Source organism: Arachis duranensis, chromosome 2 (genome assembly GCF_000817695.3).
Source record: "Arachis duranensis cultivar V14167 chromosome 2, aradu.V14167.gnm2.J7QH, whole genome shotgun sequence".
Taxonomy (NCBI): domain Eukaryota; kingdom Viridiplantae; phylum Streptophyta; class Magnoliopsida; order Fabales; family Fabaceae; genus Arachis; species Arachis duranensis.
The window spans coordinates 90,465,428-90,486,988 of NC_029773.3; the positions used below are offsets into that span (position 1 = coordinate 90,465,428).

The window sequence follows — 21,561 nt, forward strand, 5'->3', positions numbered from 1 at the left end:
TAAAATTCAAAAAACAATTAAACAGAAATTATCTTAGAAAAAATAATTTTAATGAAGCCTGCATGAAAGTTTTAAAAAAAATATTTGTTTATATAACATAAATAATTTTAATAAAATTTAACAAATACAAATTTGTTAGAAAATTATCTTTAAAATTTATCGGAGATAATTTAGTGTTGAAAAATAAAACTTTTTTAATAACTATTATTTTCACACACACACAAAATAAAAATTGTTTCTATATAGACATCAATCTTGCTACATTAAACTAAGGTCTACTAGGAAAATATATTTTATACAAAATATATTCAAATAAAAATCAATTATTATGTATTTCTGCAAATTCATGTGTGTTATTTTTTATATTTTTAATATATATTTTATATTTAATATTGATTTAATGGCTAATGTTTTTTATAAAAATATAATAGTTTAATTTTTGGTTCTTAAACTTTTAAAAAAAAGTATTTCTATTTGATTCTATTTTATGATGTTTAATATCTTAAATAAAATTTATTTATGACCTACTATTTTAAATAAATTTAAAATATGACTTTTAAAAAAAAAAACTACACTAATATTTAATTCGGAAGTAGTTAAGCACATCCTAGATTGAAAATATACCTTTTTTCATGAAAAGCAAAAAGTTTTTTTTTTAATTGTTTAATTTTGGGTGCATCTTTTTTCTCAATTGTTTGTACGAACTTCACCTTCAACTTCAACATGACAATCATCCGAGGGACCAGCCCCATTGTTTTGCTGAGCTATTCACTCCAACTTTAATCTTTTTTTATTTTTACGCATGGTATAGATCTGTATCTACCATTATTAATTAATATATATTCTAATAATTGCGAGAAACTCGCGTAGCACGTGAGAGATGTGCATTTTGAGAAAAAGGGCTTTGTCTGTATCAGAAAACGAGGCACAAAATTTAAAGGAATTACAAATTAAACGCCCATATACAAACTTTATAAAATATAATATTATAAGGTAATATAATATAAGCTGGGTTTAATTAACATATGTTTTTATTATTGGTAAAAAAAATTAAATATTTTATTTTAATATATAACTACATAATATTTGTATTGAAAACTAATTTTTGTATATTTTTAAATTTTTAATTAATAATTTTAACATATATCCTTAAATCAGATGTTAGCAGTTAACTAAATTCATATAAATCTGACAATATGTAACATTTAACTAGCTTTTCTGTATTCTCGTGAAATAATCACTAATGTCTATAAGATAGTGATAAATAAAAATATCTTTCAAGTATTTATTTTATTAATTGCTGTTGATGTCAATCAAAAGATGAATATATAGGTAAAAAGTAGGACTGCATATACATGGGATAATATTCTTGTATTTGCGGTAATTATTTATATTTAATTTGAATTGTGTGGATATTATTCTATTTACAAAGTTATTTGATATATAGGATCATATCAAATTTACACTATGATAGAATTAGATAATAAATTTGACAGTAATATGATATATCTGTAAATTTAATTTATAGATTTGCATATTTACATGTCTTATATAAATAGCATAAATTATAATATCTTATTTTTAATTTTTTATATTGTACTTCAATTTAGAATAATTAAATTTAGATATTGTGTTATCATTAATTTTTTTTATTATTCAAAAAAAATTTGATTGATAATATTTTAAGAGTAAATAGACTTAAACATATGTGAAAAAATAAATTTTTTAGACATTTTCTTGACATTTTTTTGTGAAAACAATCAAATAGGGGCTTAAAACAATTTTTTTTTTAATTATGCCGATATATCCAATATTCGATCTGATATGAAAAAATGCAGATATCGTATCTGATTCGATGAGTGCAGTACTAATCGGATAGAATTATAGGCTATATCCAATCCGAGCGGATCCGATCCATGTGCAGCCATAGTAAAAAGAAGGGTAAGTACGATTTTGGTCTTTAAAGTAGGGACTGAAATTTTTTTTTCGTCCCCAACCTTTTTTGGCTTACAAATCATCCCTAAGGTTTAACTTATTTTTAAAACTGTCGTTCGAACCAAAATACCATTTTTCTTCTTCACTAAAATACCCAATTTCTATTCTAGTTTTCGTTCTTCTCCATGAACAACAACAACAACAATAAAATCACTAGAAACAGCAACAATAAAATCAACAACAAATAATAAAAAAAAAATAATAAAGTACAAGAATAATAAATCCAAATCCAGATAAGAAGTACATGAACAATGAATCAAAAGCAAAAACAATGAAGCCATCTATTCCTTTTTTTTTTCTTCTTCAGCAACAATAATGAAGCAGAAGCATAAACAGAATTGGAAACAAAAGTTGAAACAAAATTAAAAACAAAAATAAAAACAAAAACAGAAGTAACTGAAACATCAAAATTAAAAGAATGAAGAATTAGACGCAGAATTAAAAACAAAAGCAAAATCAAAAGCATCAAAATTAGAAATAGAAGCAGAATCAGATATAAAAAGAACAAAGAGGACAAAGAGTGAGACGATGTGACGATGTAGAAGTAACAGATGCAGAGGACACCGTTGTTGCGGCGGCAACAACAAGAAAGGCGAGAGTGCGACCATGCGACGACGCTTGTTGAGGGATTGGGCAGACGATGCAACGCATACGAGAAAAAGGAGCGGTGAGATCTGGCGGCGAGAACCGAACGACGAGCAGTAGCGGTGGCGGCGAAGAGCAGCAGTAGAGGATTCCCTTCTCCTTCTATTCTTCACCTTTCCTTCCCCTTTTTTTCCTTAGGAAATCTCCTCCCTCCTCCCTCTCCAAAGGCGATTCCCTTTTCCTTATCTTTTTAAAATTAAATTAAATCTTAGAAACAATTTTGTAAGAACAAAAAAAATTAGAGACAAAAAAAAATTTTAACCCCTACCTTAAGAATCAAAATCGTACTTAATTCTAAAAAAACTACAAAAAATATCTATTAAGATTTTAGTGTTGATAAAATTATTTCTAAATATAAAAAAATAACATTTCAAAAAAATTAAAAATATAATAAACATAATAAAAAATGATGTTGACTTTTACTAACTAGTGGTGGTAAATAATTTTGATATTTGATAAACATTTTGTAAAAAAAGTTTACTTGACATAAAATTATCGAATTTTAAAAATAAAAAAATTGTTTTTTTATATTTTGTTTAAAAAAAATATAATCAAAATTGGATTGCTAAAGCTCTTTTTGATAATACATATATAATATTTAGTTATTTTTGTTGGGATATTTTATTATTTTAAATTTTAAGATATTTTGTTTGTGTTTATTTATTTATTTTGTCGTTTCCAAATAAAATATAGTGAATAGATTCGGGCCACAATTTGTTGTTACACACAACCTTCGGCCACTTCGAAGTCCAACACTTGGAGAATTCTTTTCATATATAGTTTCAGAAATTAAAAAGACGATGATAAAAAAAAAAAAAGTAAAAAGACAAACATTGAGGATTCATGACGGATGAGATTATTAAAATGTTTATTTATTCAAATTTTATTATGGAGAATAAATTAAACTTTGATGCTATGATCCAATCATCCAACAAAAATGCGATGAAGGCTAGATCATGAGAGGTAATTAACTAATTACCATATGAAGTATATTTATCTAATGTATTTTATCATACTTCCTAATATTTATTTTATATTAGAATGAAGTGTACGTACACGTACTACGAAGGTAAGAAATGAGATATATATATTTTTTCTCCGGGTCATAAGAAAATAGACAGCTTATTTGAACCTGAGGGGAAATAGGTCATAATTTATTTCGGAAAAATGGGCTATGTTTCTAGCTTATTAAGATATCTACCTACCAATAATTAGTTATCAGATTTTTTGTTTTGGATTCAGGCCCGTTTGAAAAAAAAAAAGAAAACCTATTTACTCAATTATGATCCATGTGTCATAAAGGTTTAGTGTAACGAGTAATGACTTAACACAACCTTTTTTGGATGTGTTGTGATGTCTAAAATTTGGGATTGTCCAATCCACTTGACTAAAAAAAAAAAAATCACAACCTTTTTAGTTTATCCAAATTTAGAACCAATTATATAAAGATTAGGATTGGGACATAAAATAGAGTGAAAATTCATATTTAGTTATCTTTACGTAAAGTTGTTAGTTAAAAATTTGACATATTTAATTAAATTATTATCTAATAAATTTTAACTATTAATTTTATATAAAAACAACTCCTTATAAATGTTTACTATAAAATACATATTGATATGACACAACCTTTTTTGGATGTGTTGTGATGTCTAAAATTTGGGATTGTCCAATCCACTTGACTAAAAAAAAAAAAATCACAACCTTTTTAGTTTATCCAAATTTAGAACCAATTATATAAAGATTAGGATTGGGACATAAAATAGAGTGAAAATTCATATTTAGTTATCTTTACGTAAAGTTGTTAGTTAAAAATTTGACATATTTAATTAAATTATTATCTAATAAATTTTAACTATTAATTTTATATAAAAACAACTCCTTATAAATGTTTACTATAAAATACATATTGATATGACACAACCTTTTTTGGATGTGTTGTGATGTCTAAAATTTGGGATTGTCCAATCCACTTGACTAAAAAAAAAAAAATCACAACCTTTTTAGTTTATCCAAATTTAGAACCAATTATATAAAGATTAGGATTGGGACATAAAATAGAGTGAAAATTCATATTTAGTTATCTTTACGTAAAGTTGTTAGTTAAAAATTTGACATATTTAATTAAATTATTATCTAATAAATTTTAACTATTAATTTTATATAAAAACAACTCCTTATAAATGTTTACTATAAAATACATATTGATATGACCAGTAGAACTATATAAACTTTAATTCTGATGCCGTTTTTGTTTGCTTATTATATTTGTAAATTATTGTTTTGTAGTAAAATAGTAGGAAAAGAAAAGAGTTTCTGAAATTTTAATTTACTAAGTAGTTATAATGTTTTGTTAATTAATGTGAATGAAAAATTTTATATAAAAGAGTAAAAGATAAATAGGTTCTTAATTTTTTTAAATGCAAATATTTTCTTCTTTCAAGATTAAAAAATATATTTAAATCCCCACCTTGTAAAACGCGTGATAATTATACTCCTCCGTCGAGTTGGGACTCAAAACAGCAACAAAGAATGCTGATCTGGAGGGATGCAGGGACGGAGCTAGATAAAATATTAGAGGGGGGCCAAAAATATTTATCCAATAAACTAAGACTAAAATAAAATTTTAAGGGGGGGCTAAACTAAAATTTACATATAATTTACATGTAAAAAATTAAAATTAGGGGGGCCATCGCCCCCCTTTCCCACCACCTAGCTTCGCCCCTGGAGGGATGATGATTGAGCTGTCCGTTTTGCCTGAAGATGTGGATGGGAAACAAATTATTAAAGGACAAATTCGTCCTTATGCTCCAAAACGACGCCATTACCTGGAATGAGCCTTATTTGATCGAAATGCATCTACGAAGCCATGGCCATTGATGGTGCAATCGTCCATGATGAGTGAAAGGGATTCTTCATGCACAAGACCTGGAGCAAGGTCTTCATTCGTCGTGCTAAGAGGATACGAGTGAGATGGGGATGCGCCAAAGTGCTTCTGCGGCGCATATGCCATTCTGTACAAGTCAAGAACAACTACTATCCCTAACAAAATGTTTTTCGGATGTCCATTCTTCAAGATAATTTACCACTTTGGCAATAGTTGGATAAGACTGTAATGTGTCTAATTGGGTGATTTTCTAAAAATTTGCTCTAGGTTAAAGAACATCACTGCCGGTTCTTTGTCTAGCTTGATGAACACCTGAAAAAATTAGGGTCATAGAATCTGAAGCATTTGGTGCTGTGGATGATGGTGAGGGAATAGGAGTTAAAGAATAGATGTTTCGAAGGAAATAATTGGAAAAAAATGGAGGATTTTGAGAGGAAGCTGTTATCTATTGAAAAGAAAAAATTCATGAATTTGTGGCATATTACTATGATTAGTGTAGTTGTCGTTATTTTTGCTGTATATTTCTTAAAGGGCTAAAGATGATTGATATACCTGTAATTTCTGGTAACTTTAAACCTCTTTCTTTCATTGTCTCCCATCCACTCAGCAATCCATCTGTTGTTGGGGTTTATCCGTCTCTGTAACCGTTTCTCCTGGACATGTGCAAGCTTTTCACTACAGTACTCTAACAGCCTAATGTGCTTGGTCATTCTCCTCATTAAGTAACACCTAATTTTTCACAGATTGTCAACACTGGTTTAACTCTATACTTCACTATTTTTGCATTAAAAATTTTGCAAAGATTATTCACCTTGGGTCTGTGGCTGAAAAAAGCTTTAACTCAAGTGGGAGGTTCAAATTTCGTCAAATATTCTCATGCTGCTTTATTAATCCCCTTCAGCTTCTCTATGGTCTCTTTAAACTCTCATTCCGTTGTGCAATTAGCACACTCCCATACTATGTCTCTAATGTGCATGTCTTTGAGCTGGTTAATGAAGTTCTTCCACATGTGCATTATACAATTTCGATGATGTGCTCTCGGCATTACCTCTTTTAAGGCTGGTAGCAAGCCCTACATAGAATATAATGATGCAATCACATAAAATTATCAAAATAGTCCAAAGTCATGCAATATGCTAACCATATTGACTGATTACTAGCCTAATCTACCTAAATATATTGACTTATTACTAAAATATAATGATGCAAACCACTGATTACTAGCCTAATTTACCTAAATAAACAGTGTAAAAGTCTGACATTTTACTGGTTGGACATAAAATTTTAACTATATTGATTGGCATCACCCAAATCTTTCTGAAGCAGTGTGAGGAACCATTTCCATGATTCATTAATCTCTGATCTTGCAACTCCATATGCCACTACATAGAATTGGTTGTTCGCATCCTGTGCAACTATTGAAAGTAGTTGGCCTCTGTGGTATGTCTTCAGAAAAGCTCCTTCAAGATGGATGAAAGTCCGACATCCACTCTTAAAGCCTTGCTTACAGCCCTCAAAACAGATATATATTTTCTCAAACAAGGGGAGGGATTGTGGAATAGGCTTCACATCAATTCTTGCTGTCGACCCGGGGTTACTCTTAATTATCTCTATTCCATAGTCGCTGAGCTTCCCATATTGTTCCTTTTCATTTTTCATTATCCTCTCTTTGGCCTCTTTCACTGTCCTATAAACCATCTTCAGATGCACCATCAAGTTAAGTTATTCTCTAAGAAAATCAATTGTCTCGTTAGTTGTCATATGAGGTTGACTTGCCATTCTCTTCTCCACTTTCTTACTGATCCAATGTTGATTAGCAGCATTACTATCAAAATTTTTAGTACATGTATGCTCTGCCTTGTAAGTCTTTACCTAGAAACATAATAGTATTTTGTTGTCGGATAGATGTGCCAGTCAAAGATAGTCTTCACCTTTGCATCCAACCCTCACCATTTCCTTATCATTTTTTATCCACACAAGTTTCCTTCCTTCTTAAATGAACATATCTATTACCACTTCTTTCAACCCATCAATGGTTGCAAACTTGGTTCCAACTCAATTATACTCTCCCCAAACTCATATTCATCATTAAAAACTAGAAATTCATGCTTCAATCCCTCATCCTCTGAAGATATTGGTGTGTGAAGATCCTCTAATTCATACTCATGAATGGGGTCATCATCATCTAAAACCTTCTCATTCACATAGAGTCCAATTGGAGGTCTATCATTGGGTTGCACAGTAGGCACAGCTTCTTCATCATGTACAGCAAGCCTAGTTCTTTGTGGCTTTACATTAGGCCCAGTTCTTTTGGGTTTGGCAGTGGGCCTGGTCCTTTTGGACTTTACAGTAGGCCCAGTTTCTTTGAGTTTCGTAGTTGTCCTGGTTCCTTTAGTATTATTCCCACTTACACTCCTTGGTCCAACTATTTTTTTTACTTCTACTTGACTCTGCTCCTGTCCCTTCCTTAACATTGTCCTTACTCTGTGGCAGGACCTTCTCCTTTTTTTTAGAGTTCTTTTTCTCTTCATACTATCATTTTTCTCATCACAACTAGAATAATCATCATTAGAAATAATTTCAAAGATAGCTAGAGGAGATTTATATAGTTCGTCATCCCCACTATCATATTCATCATCTTCTATGAATGGTGATGACTGAAACTCCCTCATGATGCTATCAACATCAATGTGATCATTAAATTCTTCTGTCCCCGTTTTTGCAGCAGCATCTTCTTCCATTATCTGTGGCTCATCTACGGGGTGGTTGAAGTAAATGTAAATTTTATCGGTGCTTGAATTCCTCAGCTTGTTCTCTCGCGTATCATTTATTCCTGCATCCCCACTCAGAATGTACAGTCCAGACTCAATGTCACTGCTTGTTGGGTCATACCAATAAACTGCCATGTATGATGCATAGCCCAGACCTTTGACAATGTCACCAAGTCCCCAAAATTCTAGAAGTCCAAGTCCATCTTCGAAAATTTTTCAACTTTTCCACCAATATACTCAAGAGTTTCACTGGGTCCTCTACTAAAATGGCCTCCACGATAAAGAAACAGGTATCACATATATATCATCCATCTATATTATCCACAACAACATAAATTAGACATTAAATCCTAGATCAGGTGCCTCAAATTTATAAATCAGTAAATTCTACATAGCTTTTTTCTCATTCTTCTATCAGAAATAAAACATGCAATCACCCCTAAGCCCAACCCCATGCATTATATTGTCACGAACATTTAAACAACAACACACGTATACATGCGACTATTACCCTTACCTCTATAGAAGATGGCTGCTTCTTGCCAGATGAAGCTTGTTGTTTCCTTCGCCAACCACGACGTCTATTAAGCACACCACCATTTTAAACTAGAGGAAGACATTTTTTGTAATATCTGGAGTAGTGGTTTCTGGGTGTTATGGAGATTACGAATGGTGAAATAAGGTGGGGGATGGTAACGACGTCCTTTTAGAGCATAAGAACGAATTTGTCCTTTAATAATTTGTTCCCCCATTCATATCATGAGGCAAAATGGACAACTCAGTCATCATTTTTTGAGGTCAGCATTCTCCGTTGTCATTTTGAGCACCAACTCGACAGAGAGGTATAATTGTCACGCGTTTTATAAGGTGAGGAATTTAAATGTATTTTTTAATCTCGAGAGACGAAAATATCCGCATATAAAAAAATTAGGGATCTATTTGTCTTTTATTCTATATAAAATTATAAATGGAGATCAGTTTTGTAACTATACTAGGAATAAGAAAATTTTAGATAAAATTATTAAGAGGTTTACTCCTAAGGCACTTCAATTATGCCGTATAATCTGTAAGACGTTTATTTGTGTTTTGTTTTTCTTTCTCTATTATGTATTATGAATGTTATTGTAAAACATATTTTTTTAAGTTTTTAATAATTATTAAATATTCTTTATTTAATTTTAACTACAACTTAGTTCTTTATATATTATTTAATTTATTTTATAAATTATTATTTTATTATTCATTTATTATATTTATTAGTAATTAGAAACAAAAATAACAACTAAATAGATCTTTCATTAATCGTGACCTTTATAAATATTTTGACAATGCGAATCAACGAGATTTTTTTATACTTGATCCGTTAAATCTGTAAACACCACGAAAATTGTATTTTTTAGTAATTCGATTGGACGTACAACACAATCGATTGAATATGGTACGTTTCTTCAAAGTTCAATCGATTTGAATGGTTATGCAATCAATTGAAATCCGCTATAGAATATAAGTTTTTTCTTATTCAATCAATTGTAACTATCCAATCGATTGAATTTCACAGAAAAATAAGGATATTTTCTTATTCAATCAATTTGTATGGTAACACAATCGATTGAATTGTGCTGTAGAATGAAATTTTTGCCGTGACTAACATGATTTTTTTTTATTTTTGTTTCGAAAATGTGTAACTTTTACTATTATTCACTCGTAGCTAATTGAACAGTTTTAATATATTAAGTTATACTTCAAATAATATCTATATACTTTTAATACATGACAAAGACTCCATAACTAATAAAATAAAATTTTATATATACAAATTGGATACATTGTTTTTGCATGATTATATTATTATAACATACCAATCGATTGAATATAAGATACCCTTAATCACGTACAAAATTCAATCGATTGTTATAAAACTAATCAATTGAATTTTGAGAAAACTTATTCTACAGCGCAATTCAATCATTATGTTACCATGCCAATCAATTTGCCCTTATTGTTTTGCAAAATTCGATCTATTGGGTAACAGGACCAATCGATTGAATAAGAAAAAACTTATATTTTATAGCACAATTCAATCGATTGGGTAACAATTCTAATTGATTAAATTTTGAAAAAACCTGCTATATTCAATCGATTGTGTTGTACGTTCAATCTATTGAATTACAAGAAACACAATTTTCTTAGTGTTTACAGATGTAACGGATGCAAGTATAAAAACTCTTCATTGATTCATATTGTCAAAATATTTATGAAGGTCATCATGATTAATGAAAAATCTATTTCGTTGTTATTTTTATTTCTAATTACTAATAAACATGATAGATGAATAATAAAATAATAATTTATAAAATAAAAGATAACTTTAATAATAAAATAATATATAAAAAAATTAAATTATAATTAAAATTAAATAAAGACTATTTAACTATTATTAAAAAATAAAAAAATTATTATTAGACTATTTAATATTCCCAACGTTATGGACCGTCAAAGTCTATACCAACTAACATTTATAAGAACAAAGACAAATTATCTTTTGGTAGGCCCTAATTAATAATATCTTTATACTAAATGTCTTATACATATACATGTTAAGGCAACTATAACCATTTATATTTCTTTTGAACATCTTGAGGTACATTTCCATCATTATATGCTTATGGACCACTTTGCCACTGTTATATATATGGATTCACTTTTTGTTCATGCTTTGTATCAATTCAAGGGTATATGCTTTAGGAATTTTAGTTTCCATAAAAGTGATGAAAACAATAATTTGGATCTTGTAGAAAATTATTACATATTATTCTAACTTCTGTCGGTGTTTGCAAGGAAAACAAGGCTGATTTTTTTTTTTAGAAATATTTATGATGCTATTAATTTAGGGCAAAGTGCACTAATTCTCCTAAAATTTGGTAAAATATATGTATTTTTAAGGAGTAGCTTTCGAAGATTTGAATGGTTTAAAATAGATCGTATCTTTTAGGTGTAACTTCATGTGAATTAGTTGATAGTCGAGAATCATTAAATAATTTATTAAATTTGACTAAATTATCATCTAACAATTTTCAACTATCAATTTCACATGAAATTAATTGCACCTGAAGTTTTACTCATAAAACATTACCACTAAATCTTTGAAGCTTCAAGATTCTAATTCCAATCCGATGAAATTAAACTAGCCAGAATCACTATTACCATGAGTGACCTGGATTATTTGGTTTTGCTATAGGTAATTAGGTAAACATTTTCGGATTCGGTTCAAAACAAAAGAGTCATTTTTTTTTCATTATTGATGATTAATATTATATTTAATAATCACTATACTGATCTATTGCTAAATAATCACAGCCCCATTGAGTTTTGTAGGACACACCTTTTTGTATATTTAATATGTTTCTTTCTTCTTGTACGTAGTGAAAGTCTTGCTTTTTGCATGGGAACAAACACATGTGAGTAGTGATTGGTTTATCCAATTTTTTCAGAGAGAGAGAAGAAAAAAGGTTGATAGAGAAGCGTAAAAGAGGGAAGAAAGAAAATTATATAGGCAATTACTCTAACCAAAATGGTAAACATATTTTTTTACAAAGATATTTTGTTTAAAAGTATAATTTATTTATTTAGCTATATTTTAAATAAAAATAATATTTTTATATCATATTAAAATTTAACCATACAATTTATCATGCAAAGATCAAAAGAAAAGATTTTTACATAAAGACAATTATAAAATTTTTATTGTAGTATTTACTAATAATATATTCATGAATTTATTTATATAAAGAGTAGTCCAATTTTTAGGCAATCGATTTTCGGTAATTAATTTTAGCTAATATTTTTTGAAGCATTATTTTTTTACTAATTTTCAGCTAATTTCAACCGATTTTTATTTTTACATATATATATATTCACTCTAAACTCTTTTTAAAAGATAAGAATTAAAAATAATTTTTATAATAAAGAAATTGAATAATGTTAACTGATATAAAAGTTGGTTCAATAGATTGCTTATAAACAGATAGACAAAATTTTAAAATACAAACATTAATAACAAATATTGTGTATGTTTGTTAATTTGTTTTCGTATTGTTTGTATGTTAGAGGTTGGAAATAAAAAGAAAAAAGGATTATTTTCTTTGAAGATTTTCTAAAATAAAAAATGAAGGGAAAAAACTGGATTGGATTATATTCCACAAAATCACGTTAAGCTACATTTCTGAATAATTTTTACTCTCTTATAGATTAAGTCTTAAACTATGAAATTCAGCAAAAGAAAAAGCAAAAACATTGTTAAAAATTGTTTATTAATATATCAAACCATGGTTTTACCAATTATTACAAATTAAACTTACTCAGATGGTCTTAATCAAAATTAAATGAGGTGATGAAGGAAATACTTTAATTTATTTTATATTTTTTTCTTAAAAAATGACTAATACAAAATTTTAATAACCCAAGAAAAATAAAACAAAAGAGATTCTCATAATAACAGCCAACAAAATAAAAGAAAACTTAAAAATTGTTGGGAATAAGACACTATTCCCCCTTGAGAAAACACCTTTGACAGAGAAATAAAATAGACACAATCACAACACAAGAATTTAACGTGGAAACTCCAATTACCGGAGAAAAAACCACGGCCGTTGTCAAACGACAACCAGAGAATATCACTATGTGAAAATTGTTACAACACATAGACTTCTTTCTCTCACCGGCACCCCAGTACACCCACACTCTCTCAAAGCAAATATCTAACTACACCTCACAACACTCTCTAATCAAAGAGTACAGAGGAAAAGAAAAATCAGATACAAGCTTAAAGTGTTTCTGACTGGTGCAAAAACAAATGGAGAACTTAGCCTCATATTTATAGCCTAGGCCACCCACTCCATTTGCTATTCTAAGCAATGTGGGACTAATTCAACCAAATCCTAACATTAATCACCCGGCCAAACCACATCATTCCATAACCAATCAAAATATGGCAATTATGCAACTTATCATAACTTACCAAATAGGGAATACCTCACCCTATTACGGTCTCTGGTCTAATTTCACACCAATGGATATAATAACAACTATACCACAACATGCATATCCAATCTCAATCTTACCATCATATAGCACTCACCAAACACCTAATTCACATAATCACACTTCATCATCAACACACAACATTCAACACTATCCTAGGACAATTAAGCTAGGTTTTCACAAAATGTTACATAATGTCTATCTAAAATTAAAACTCGTACATTCGTTGACGGCAGTCTCAACCTCGAAAAAACTCTTCTCCGAAAATTCCAACCTCCACCGATCTAAGCTCCACCAAATTCCTCACCAATGTGATCTTTGACTCAATTCCACACTTAATTTACACAAATCCAATCCTATTCAATCTAATCACATTCAATTTTCACAATATTCACACAATGTTCATAACTAAAACTTGAAAAAACTAAAGAGAAAAGGTTTACTTACTTTATTTCTTATAGCATTGGGTCAAAACCTTGCTAGAATTTAAGATTGAGCCTCCCTTAAACATTGAAAAATCAAATTTTTTTCAATATCCAAATTAATACGTGAAATTGAGGATAAATGAAGAATAAGGCAAGAATTTTAAAATTTCTTACCGCAATAGTTAGATAGAATCGAAGAGCGCGACGAGAGTGACGCATAGCTACAAATGGGTCTTCGATCGAAGTTAGAGTTTGAAAGTTACGAGGAATTGAGTAATGTGATGAATAGTTGCAAACCTGATTGTATCAACACATCCTTGACTTGTATTTGCCACAAGCCAAAATTGATTCTTCCATCAAATTTCTCTATTTCAAGCTTCACAGCACTTGAATATCCTGACATTGTTGCAACCGTATACTGGAATAGTATAACTCAACTGTAGACCGTGCACTAGGAAGGGTCCCCATAAAAGAGAGGTGGGTCACAATGGACACACTTAAATACTAAGTCTTTCCTTAGCCAGAACCTTTCCAAACTACACTCTCACAGAGTCACACTGCCTTCCAGCAACAACAACAGCAACCAAAGATCAACCTCAAGCCACACGATAAAATTCTTTTCTGATGTGGAAGGTCAGACTAGGCTGCAACCACAGAGCATACTAAGAATAAATCCTACCGAACCGAAGCTCTGATACCACTTGTAGGACCTCAGGCGCTACCAGCTCGACTAAAACCAATTGGTGTTAGTAGAAGCGCATACCCTAGCCTTATAGTACATTCAGCAACACAAGCGCCCACGACATTCGATTGTGACTTGGCCCACATAGCCTCCGCCACGGGACAATTGATGCACACATGGCCAACAAAAATAAAGTATTTTTACTTCGTACTTCTTAATAATAATGTATGAAAAAGTATATGTAACCAACTCTAAATCAGCCAAGAGTGGAATAACTTAATTAATTATAAATATAGTAATTAGTTTTATTTATTTATAATTTAAAATATTGATTATTAAATGTTTCACCACATTTAAATTAGGAAGAGATACATTCAATATCATTACAACGTGAATTATGGAAACTTCATTCTCATTCCCTTTTTAAATGTCTAAAATATAATAAATTAAAAAACAGATTTAGAACCATCCAATTTACAAAGAAAAGAAACATCCTAATGCCTAACATAAACACCATCCACGTAAAAATTTTAAATTCACCCAAAAATATTTGACTAATTTTTGGACGGAACCATCTTGTTTCCTAGTATTATTGATAATGTATAAATTTGGACAATATTTATGGTGCAGCAAAATGTCATTTAATTAATAACCTCCATGAACTTAATAATTAACATCAAATCGATGTTTCTCTCTATCAAAACAAATGGTGGACTATCCTAATTGTCACTTTTTATCCATCTTTTATTTTTGTCACTTTATATGTGTTTCTATTATGTCTTTGGACATTACTAGAATGAATGTTTGTTTCCAAGGGAGATGAATAATTAATGTGGTCTCAGTATGATCATTAAGACTTTTTAATTAGGGACAGGAAAAGACAAGAAATTAGAACAAATAGAAATTAGAACGGAAGATAATTAGGATTTTTTTTCTGATTTTAATTAACAAAAGTACAAATAAAGTAATTTTTTTATATGATGAATTGGATAGATATCAACCACAGATATTACAGAAATATAATTATATTTTAATTTATTAAATAAATATTTTTTAAAAAATCCATAAAATATTTCTATTTTTATTTAAGTTATTATAAGAACAGAACCAGTTATGATGAGAGGAAATATTATTTTGTTTGAAAGGTTAAGAAGAACTATAAGAATAATATTGGATTAATTAACAGGAAGCACACAATCATTTCTTTCACTAACCAACAAAGACTAGTCTAACATTTTCTTATACCCTAAATCATCAACTATAAGTTCAATTAACAATATTTTACTATTAGTTTTTGGTCCTCGTGGGTATAAAATATAATTAAGTTTTCTTATTCTATATATATTATTATCATTCAATTATGTGTAATCAGTTTGTATTCTTATTAGATCTCTGAGATACAGTAGAGTAGTCTAATCAAATAATTTATTGATGAGCTATATATAAATAAGGGTTTAATTAGTTAATATGCATAACAAAAAATATAAAATGTTTGAATATTTTATTTTAATAAATATAAAATAAATATATTAGAAATTAAGTTTCGTATTTTTTATACAACTTCTTTTAATTGATATAAAATTGAAAGTTCTTGTATTTGTATAATTGAAAGTGTGGAGTGTTTAATAATTTATAAAATCTGAAATTCAATTCCAAGAAAAAAAATTGAGAAAAAGAGTTAAAGAAAATATTTTTTTCTGTCTTTATTAATGATATCTAAATAAAAAAGTTGACCTTAAAAAAAGTAAAAAAAAATAAAAAGTTGACTAATTATTTATTTTCTTAAAAAAATTTAATTTCGAAAAATCAGCTATATCAAATAAAAATTACTAAAAAATGCTGATGATAATAATAATAATAATAATAATAAATAAGTTATAGGAACCTTCCTCTTCATTTCCTCTTCTACTTCTTCACTCTCTCTATCTACTACTTGCACATGACATTCTGTTTCATCTTCAACACTTCACTTCCCTTTCTTCAATTCTCTCTCTCTCTCTCTCTCTTCATGTTCATGGATTCATCAGAAATCGAATCCAATTCCAAGTTATATGCCAAAAACGGCATCCTCTTCCTTACCTTCACCGTACTCCTTTTCTTCCTCCTCCTCCTCATCATTTTCCTCCACACTTTCCGACACTCATGCTTTCCTATCCGCCGCCGTAACAGCCACCGTCGTCACCACCGCCACCGACACACTGTTCCCGCCAGCAACGGTATCCACCCTTCCCTTCTTACTACCCTCCCAACCTTCACACACCCTCCTTCTTCTCCTTCCGCCGTCGGCGGCGGCGACAGCTGTGCCGTGTGCATGTCGGAGTTCGTCGCCGGCGAGGAGGGCCGTGTCCTTCCGATTTGCCGCCACGCTTTTCATTCGCAATGCATAGATGCGTGGTTCGGTTCTCACTCGAGTTGCCCGCTTTGTAGGAAACCGGTTCATCCGGTTCAACCCGGTTCGGTGGTTATTGAACCGGGTCTGGAGAAGTGGTTTCCTGAACCGATTTGGTGCCCGAAGAAGAAACCGTTGGAGATGGAGTTGGAAATGGAGAAAGTGCAGAAGATGAAGAATAGTAGTTACTGTATAAATATAATGGGTCTTTAATAATTAATAGTTAGCACCATAGATGTATACTTAATTATGTGTAATGTAACATTCTCTCTTTTTTGGTAGCGCTATACTTAACTGTGTGGCCACAGTTATGTTAGGTGGTTAGGTGATGTAACATTACAACATGGTTAATTATACTGCAATAAAATAAAATGTTTGAAACCAGCTTGCAATGTTATAATGGTTAATTGACTTAATTCACTTATCCAATAAATGTCAAACATTCGAATCTAAATTTTTACATGTGATAATTATTGGCAAAGAACAATTTTTTAAATAGAATTTTAATCTATAAAAAGATAATTCTTAATTTATTAGGCTAAAAAAATTTAAAAAAAAAGTTTAAGTTGAGAGGTAATTAATTCTTTAATTAAATCCGTTAATGTTGTGTGATTGTTCTGTGATTTTTCTTTTGTGCATGAATTACAGTTAAAAGTGAGTCAAATTAAATGGTAAATTAGTTTGAATTTAATTTGTTAATAGCTTATTAATAAATTAAGAGATTATTTATTAATTTGTGTAAATGAATGGAATTCAACCTTGAATAAACTTAGTTTATTAGTCTGTATAGAGATGGTTCGTATATATACACACTACTAGATATGCATTTATTATTATTGCTAGATTTTATGTGAAAAAATTGGACAGCAAGCATTAACATTAGATTATGAGAGATTATTATTGTCGGATTAGAAATGAGGAATCCGACAGCAATATTATTTACCGTTAGATTTATATGTAAAATCGGATAATAAAAAACGATTTTTTTTGTAGTAGTAGTATATATTGAGCAGCGACACTAAATAATACGGTAAAAATTTAGTTACAGTCGATTTTACGTGAAGTTCGTAGTTATTAAGAATCGTTAGATAAAAATTTAGTTAAATCAGTCAAAACATTTAACGACTCTCAATTATCAACTTTATATGAAGTCGATTGCACCTAATAACACAAAAAATTGTTAAAGTCAGCAAGATTAATTAATTTTAGTCCATATTTTTATTAGTTATTAATTCAATTTTTTTAGTCTAATAATTTAATATTTTTATTTTATATTTTTAGTATTAATAATTAATTATTGACTAAAATAATAAATTCTACTAGCTTTTTAGTATTTTTCGTAACACAATATATAATTGATAATTTTCTTTATTCATGAGTCCAATAAGTATTTTGAGAAATGAAATTAAACATACGATTTCACTCGATTATTAATGAATAATGTCATAAATAAAATTTAGAGTTTAATTAACATGTGTTTTAAGAATATAAATTAAATTTGTTATAAGTAAAATTTAAAACTTTTTATTTTAATAAATACATCATATTTACATCAAAAGCTAAATTTTGTATTTTTTATGATTATTTTTAATTAATATTAATTTATACTCTTAAGACACATGTTAATTGAATCCTAAACTTTAACTTGATTTTACTGGGTTTAATAATCTAACTTATTTAACTCTCTTTCATATGCTTGTACTGTTGTACATAACTAAGGTTGCGAGAATTAAATCGGTCATCAAATTAGTCAAGTAATTGGTTCATAGTTCAATGATTCAATGGTTCAATCGGATTTGAACTGTGATTGAATCAATTTAATTAAATATAGAATAAAATACTAAAATTATAGAAAATTCAATACATAATTTTAAAATTTTAAGTTTAATAATTTCTAAACTAATAAAATTCAAAATCTAACAATTTCACAAAATGAATAATTCATAATTTATCATTCAAAAGTCATAAACAATTTCAAATATTCAAAGTTTATAACTAAATAAGATCAAAATCCACATAAATGACAAACACAATATTTTGAAACAACATTAAACAAATAATATTTCAACTAAATAAAGACTCTACTCATCAGAAGTCATAATCATCATTAAGTGTTCCGATATCATACTTCAGTGTGAAAAATTCTCAAGCCGGGTCAGATTTTTCTCGAGAGGAACCTGCCTGAGATTCTTGTACATCATTATGTTGTGGTTGCTGACCATTTTGTGACTATCCCATCAAAATTCAGAATGACAGCAAATTAGAATCCAGACGAAAATATCAATTCATACAATTCATACATTATTCAACATAATTAAATTCAGCATATCATCCAGTTAATTCACCAAAACTCAATATAGCCGAATTCAAAAGACCATAATTGCATTTATATAGCAAAATTCAAAATACCAAAATTTCAAATTCAGAATTCTAAAATTGAACTTAAACAGAACAAAAATCCAAATCTGCCCAGAATTATAAAATTGAACTTAAACAGAATAAGAACAACATTCCAAATCTGCCAAAAATTCTAAATTTGAAGTTCTAAACTCAAATCTACTCTTAATTCTTCTCTGAATAAAAATTTAATTGAAAAAACCAAAAACTCATAAACTCAAATCTGCCTAATTCATATAGTTTTGTCACCAAATAAACAAAATTAATTGAAAAACAAAAAGATTGAAGCTAGTACTCACCGTGGAAGAGCACAGAAGGCCAGAGCCAGACGACGACCAATGCTTCGATGACAGTGGCGGTTCGGTGACGATGACAAGCAGACGACCATGATGACGCTACGATCCGCGACGGTGGCGCTTCGACCCGCGACAATGACGCTCCGGCATTTGTTGGAGGTGACGGTGTTTGTAAGAAGAAGTTTGTAGAGCAAAGTAGGGTTGGGAGGTGACCAGGAGACTCTCTTTAAAGAGGAAAATAGGCTCAGCATTCAGCAACGTTATTTTACTTGAACCTTTTTTCCGTTTTTTTTTCACTAGCACCAAAAACAACGCCGTTTCATGGCTTGGGGAGAAAATCGATACTTGCTGAAACTCAACCGATTCGACCAATTTGTCTGTTAACCACCAGTTTGACCGATTTTTCGTCAATTTTTTGTAGAACGGTTTTATAAGTAGGCCAGATCGGCTTATTGACCAGTTTCTAGTTAATCCGATTGAACCAGTTGATTCGGTTTGATTTTCAAAACCCTTACATAACTGATAGAGATGCGTTATTTGATAAAAGTGAAAAAAAGGTAATATTTGGATATGGGGACAAATTTTGTTCCTATATGGACATGCCCTTATATTTTTCTTTCGCGCGGGTGGGAGTTACACGGTGGAAGAAGCAGATCAATAATAAGAAAAGACATAGAACCTAGAATTGATGGAGAGAACGAAGCTACACGGCGGCAAGAATTTTTAGAGTTAGTGATTGGCGCCTTTGCTTTTCTAAAGTCTGCACAAAAACAAAAAAAATGACATTAAATTGTTTTGGCCAAATATTTAAAAATCTGACCAAAATATTATTTGCAGTTGTTTAGACACTAAACTACCACTATTCTCATTCGTTTTAATAAAACATTAAAATATTAACAAAACTCTTGGTATTCTTTCAATTTACGACGGTTTCAAAAACCGCCGATAATTTTTCGCCGTAATTTTTCGTTTATCTTGTTGTGTATATATGGAGGTGAGAGGAATGGGAGTATATATCCAAGACCTGCCTGCATGCTATATATACGCATTTAATAAGTAGGTTTATATAAAATAATAATGTCCTATTAATAATAAAATCTAAATATATGTATAATTATGCTTTTGCTATTTAGAAGATTTCTAATATTCTACTTAGCAAACTTTTATATATCATGTATTTAATTATTTATAATTTAAACTATACTGTTTTAATGTATGTTGGTTTAGTGAAGAGATTTTGAGACCAGAGTGCGGTAGCGGTGAAGACGAGTGATGTTGACAATGAGTGACTATTTTGTTTTCTTTGAAGTGGCTGATGATTTTATTTGAATAGTCATAGTAATAGTAATAATAATAATAATAAATATAATTTAATACTTGAAAGATATATAACATGTTGAGTCGAACTGAATACAATTTTGCATTGGAACATGGTTCATGATTATTCATGGATGAAAGTGATATGGTCACGGATGTACAGCAATGTAGTAGAAACAAAATGAATTTTTGTCCTTCAAACCTCTTCATTTTGGTTCCTACAATAAATTTGCATGAGTACTGATTGATATGTATTTGGTAAACGACATTTTTTTTGGTATCTACCATAAATAACTTGGACTAATATAACATTCTATTAAAGCTTCCTACGGTACTAAAATTCATTCTACACCAAAACGTGGACACTATGTCACTGCCATGCATCGGTAGGTGAATTATATTATGGATAACATGCAAATAATGAAATACATCTACAATTTTTGTTCGTTTACGTTTTTGTTAGCACATTGATCTAGTTCTTATATTATCTATAATTTTTTTTGAATATGATCGATCACCATTTATTTTTTGGTTATGATTTTTTTGACAGGTTTAGTATGTATGACTATCATTTATTGGAAGGCAATGGACATCATCAACGACGTTAAAGGAACATTTCTTGAGTTGGACGGAGATATCCAGTAACAAGGAGATACGTAAAAGATGGATGGTGTCTTTTTTTGCGATTATTTGTAACATATGACTAGAAAGGAATAG

The 21,561-nt window shown here is 29.6% G+C and overlaps 1 protein-coding gene across 1 annotated transcript; it reads left to right on the top strand.

Moving 5' to 3' along the window:
- The first annotated feature begins 16,459 nt into the window (after positions 1-16,459).
- On the top strand, positions 16,460-17,047 carry LOC107476122 (RING-H2 finger protein ATL2). The gene has a single exon (XM_016095867.2). The coding sequence runs from the start codon at positions 16,460-16,462 to the stop codon at positions 17,045-17,047; it is 588 nt and encodes a 195-aa protein (XP_015951353.2).
- The last annotated feature ends 4,514 nt before the right edge of the window (positions 17,048-21,561 follow it).

Excerpts from the sequence above, each read along its gene's own strand:
- LOC107476122 (XM_016095867.2), top strand. The coding sequence starts at position 16,460 with ATGGATTCATCAGAAATCGAATCCAATTCCAAGTTATATGCCAAAAAC.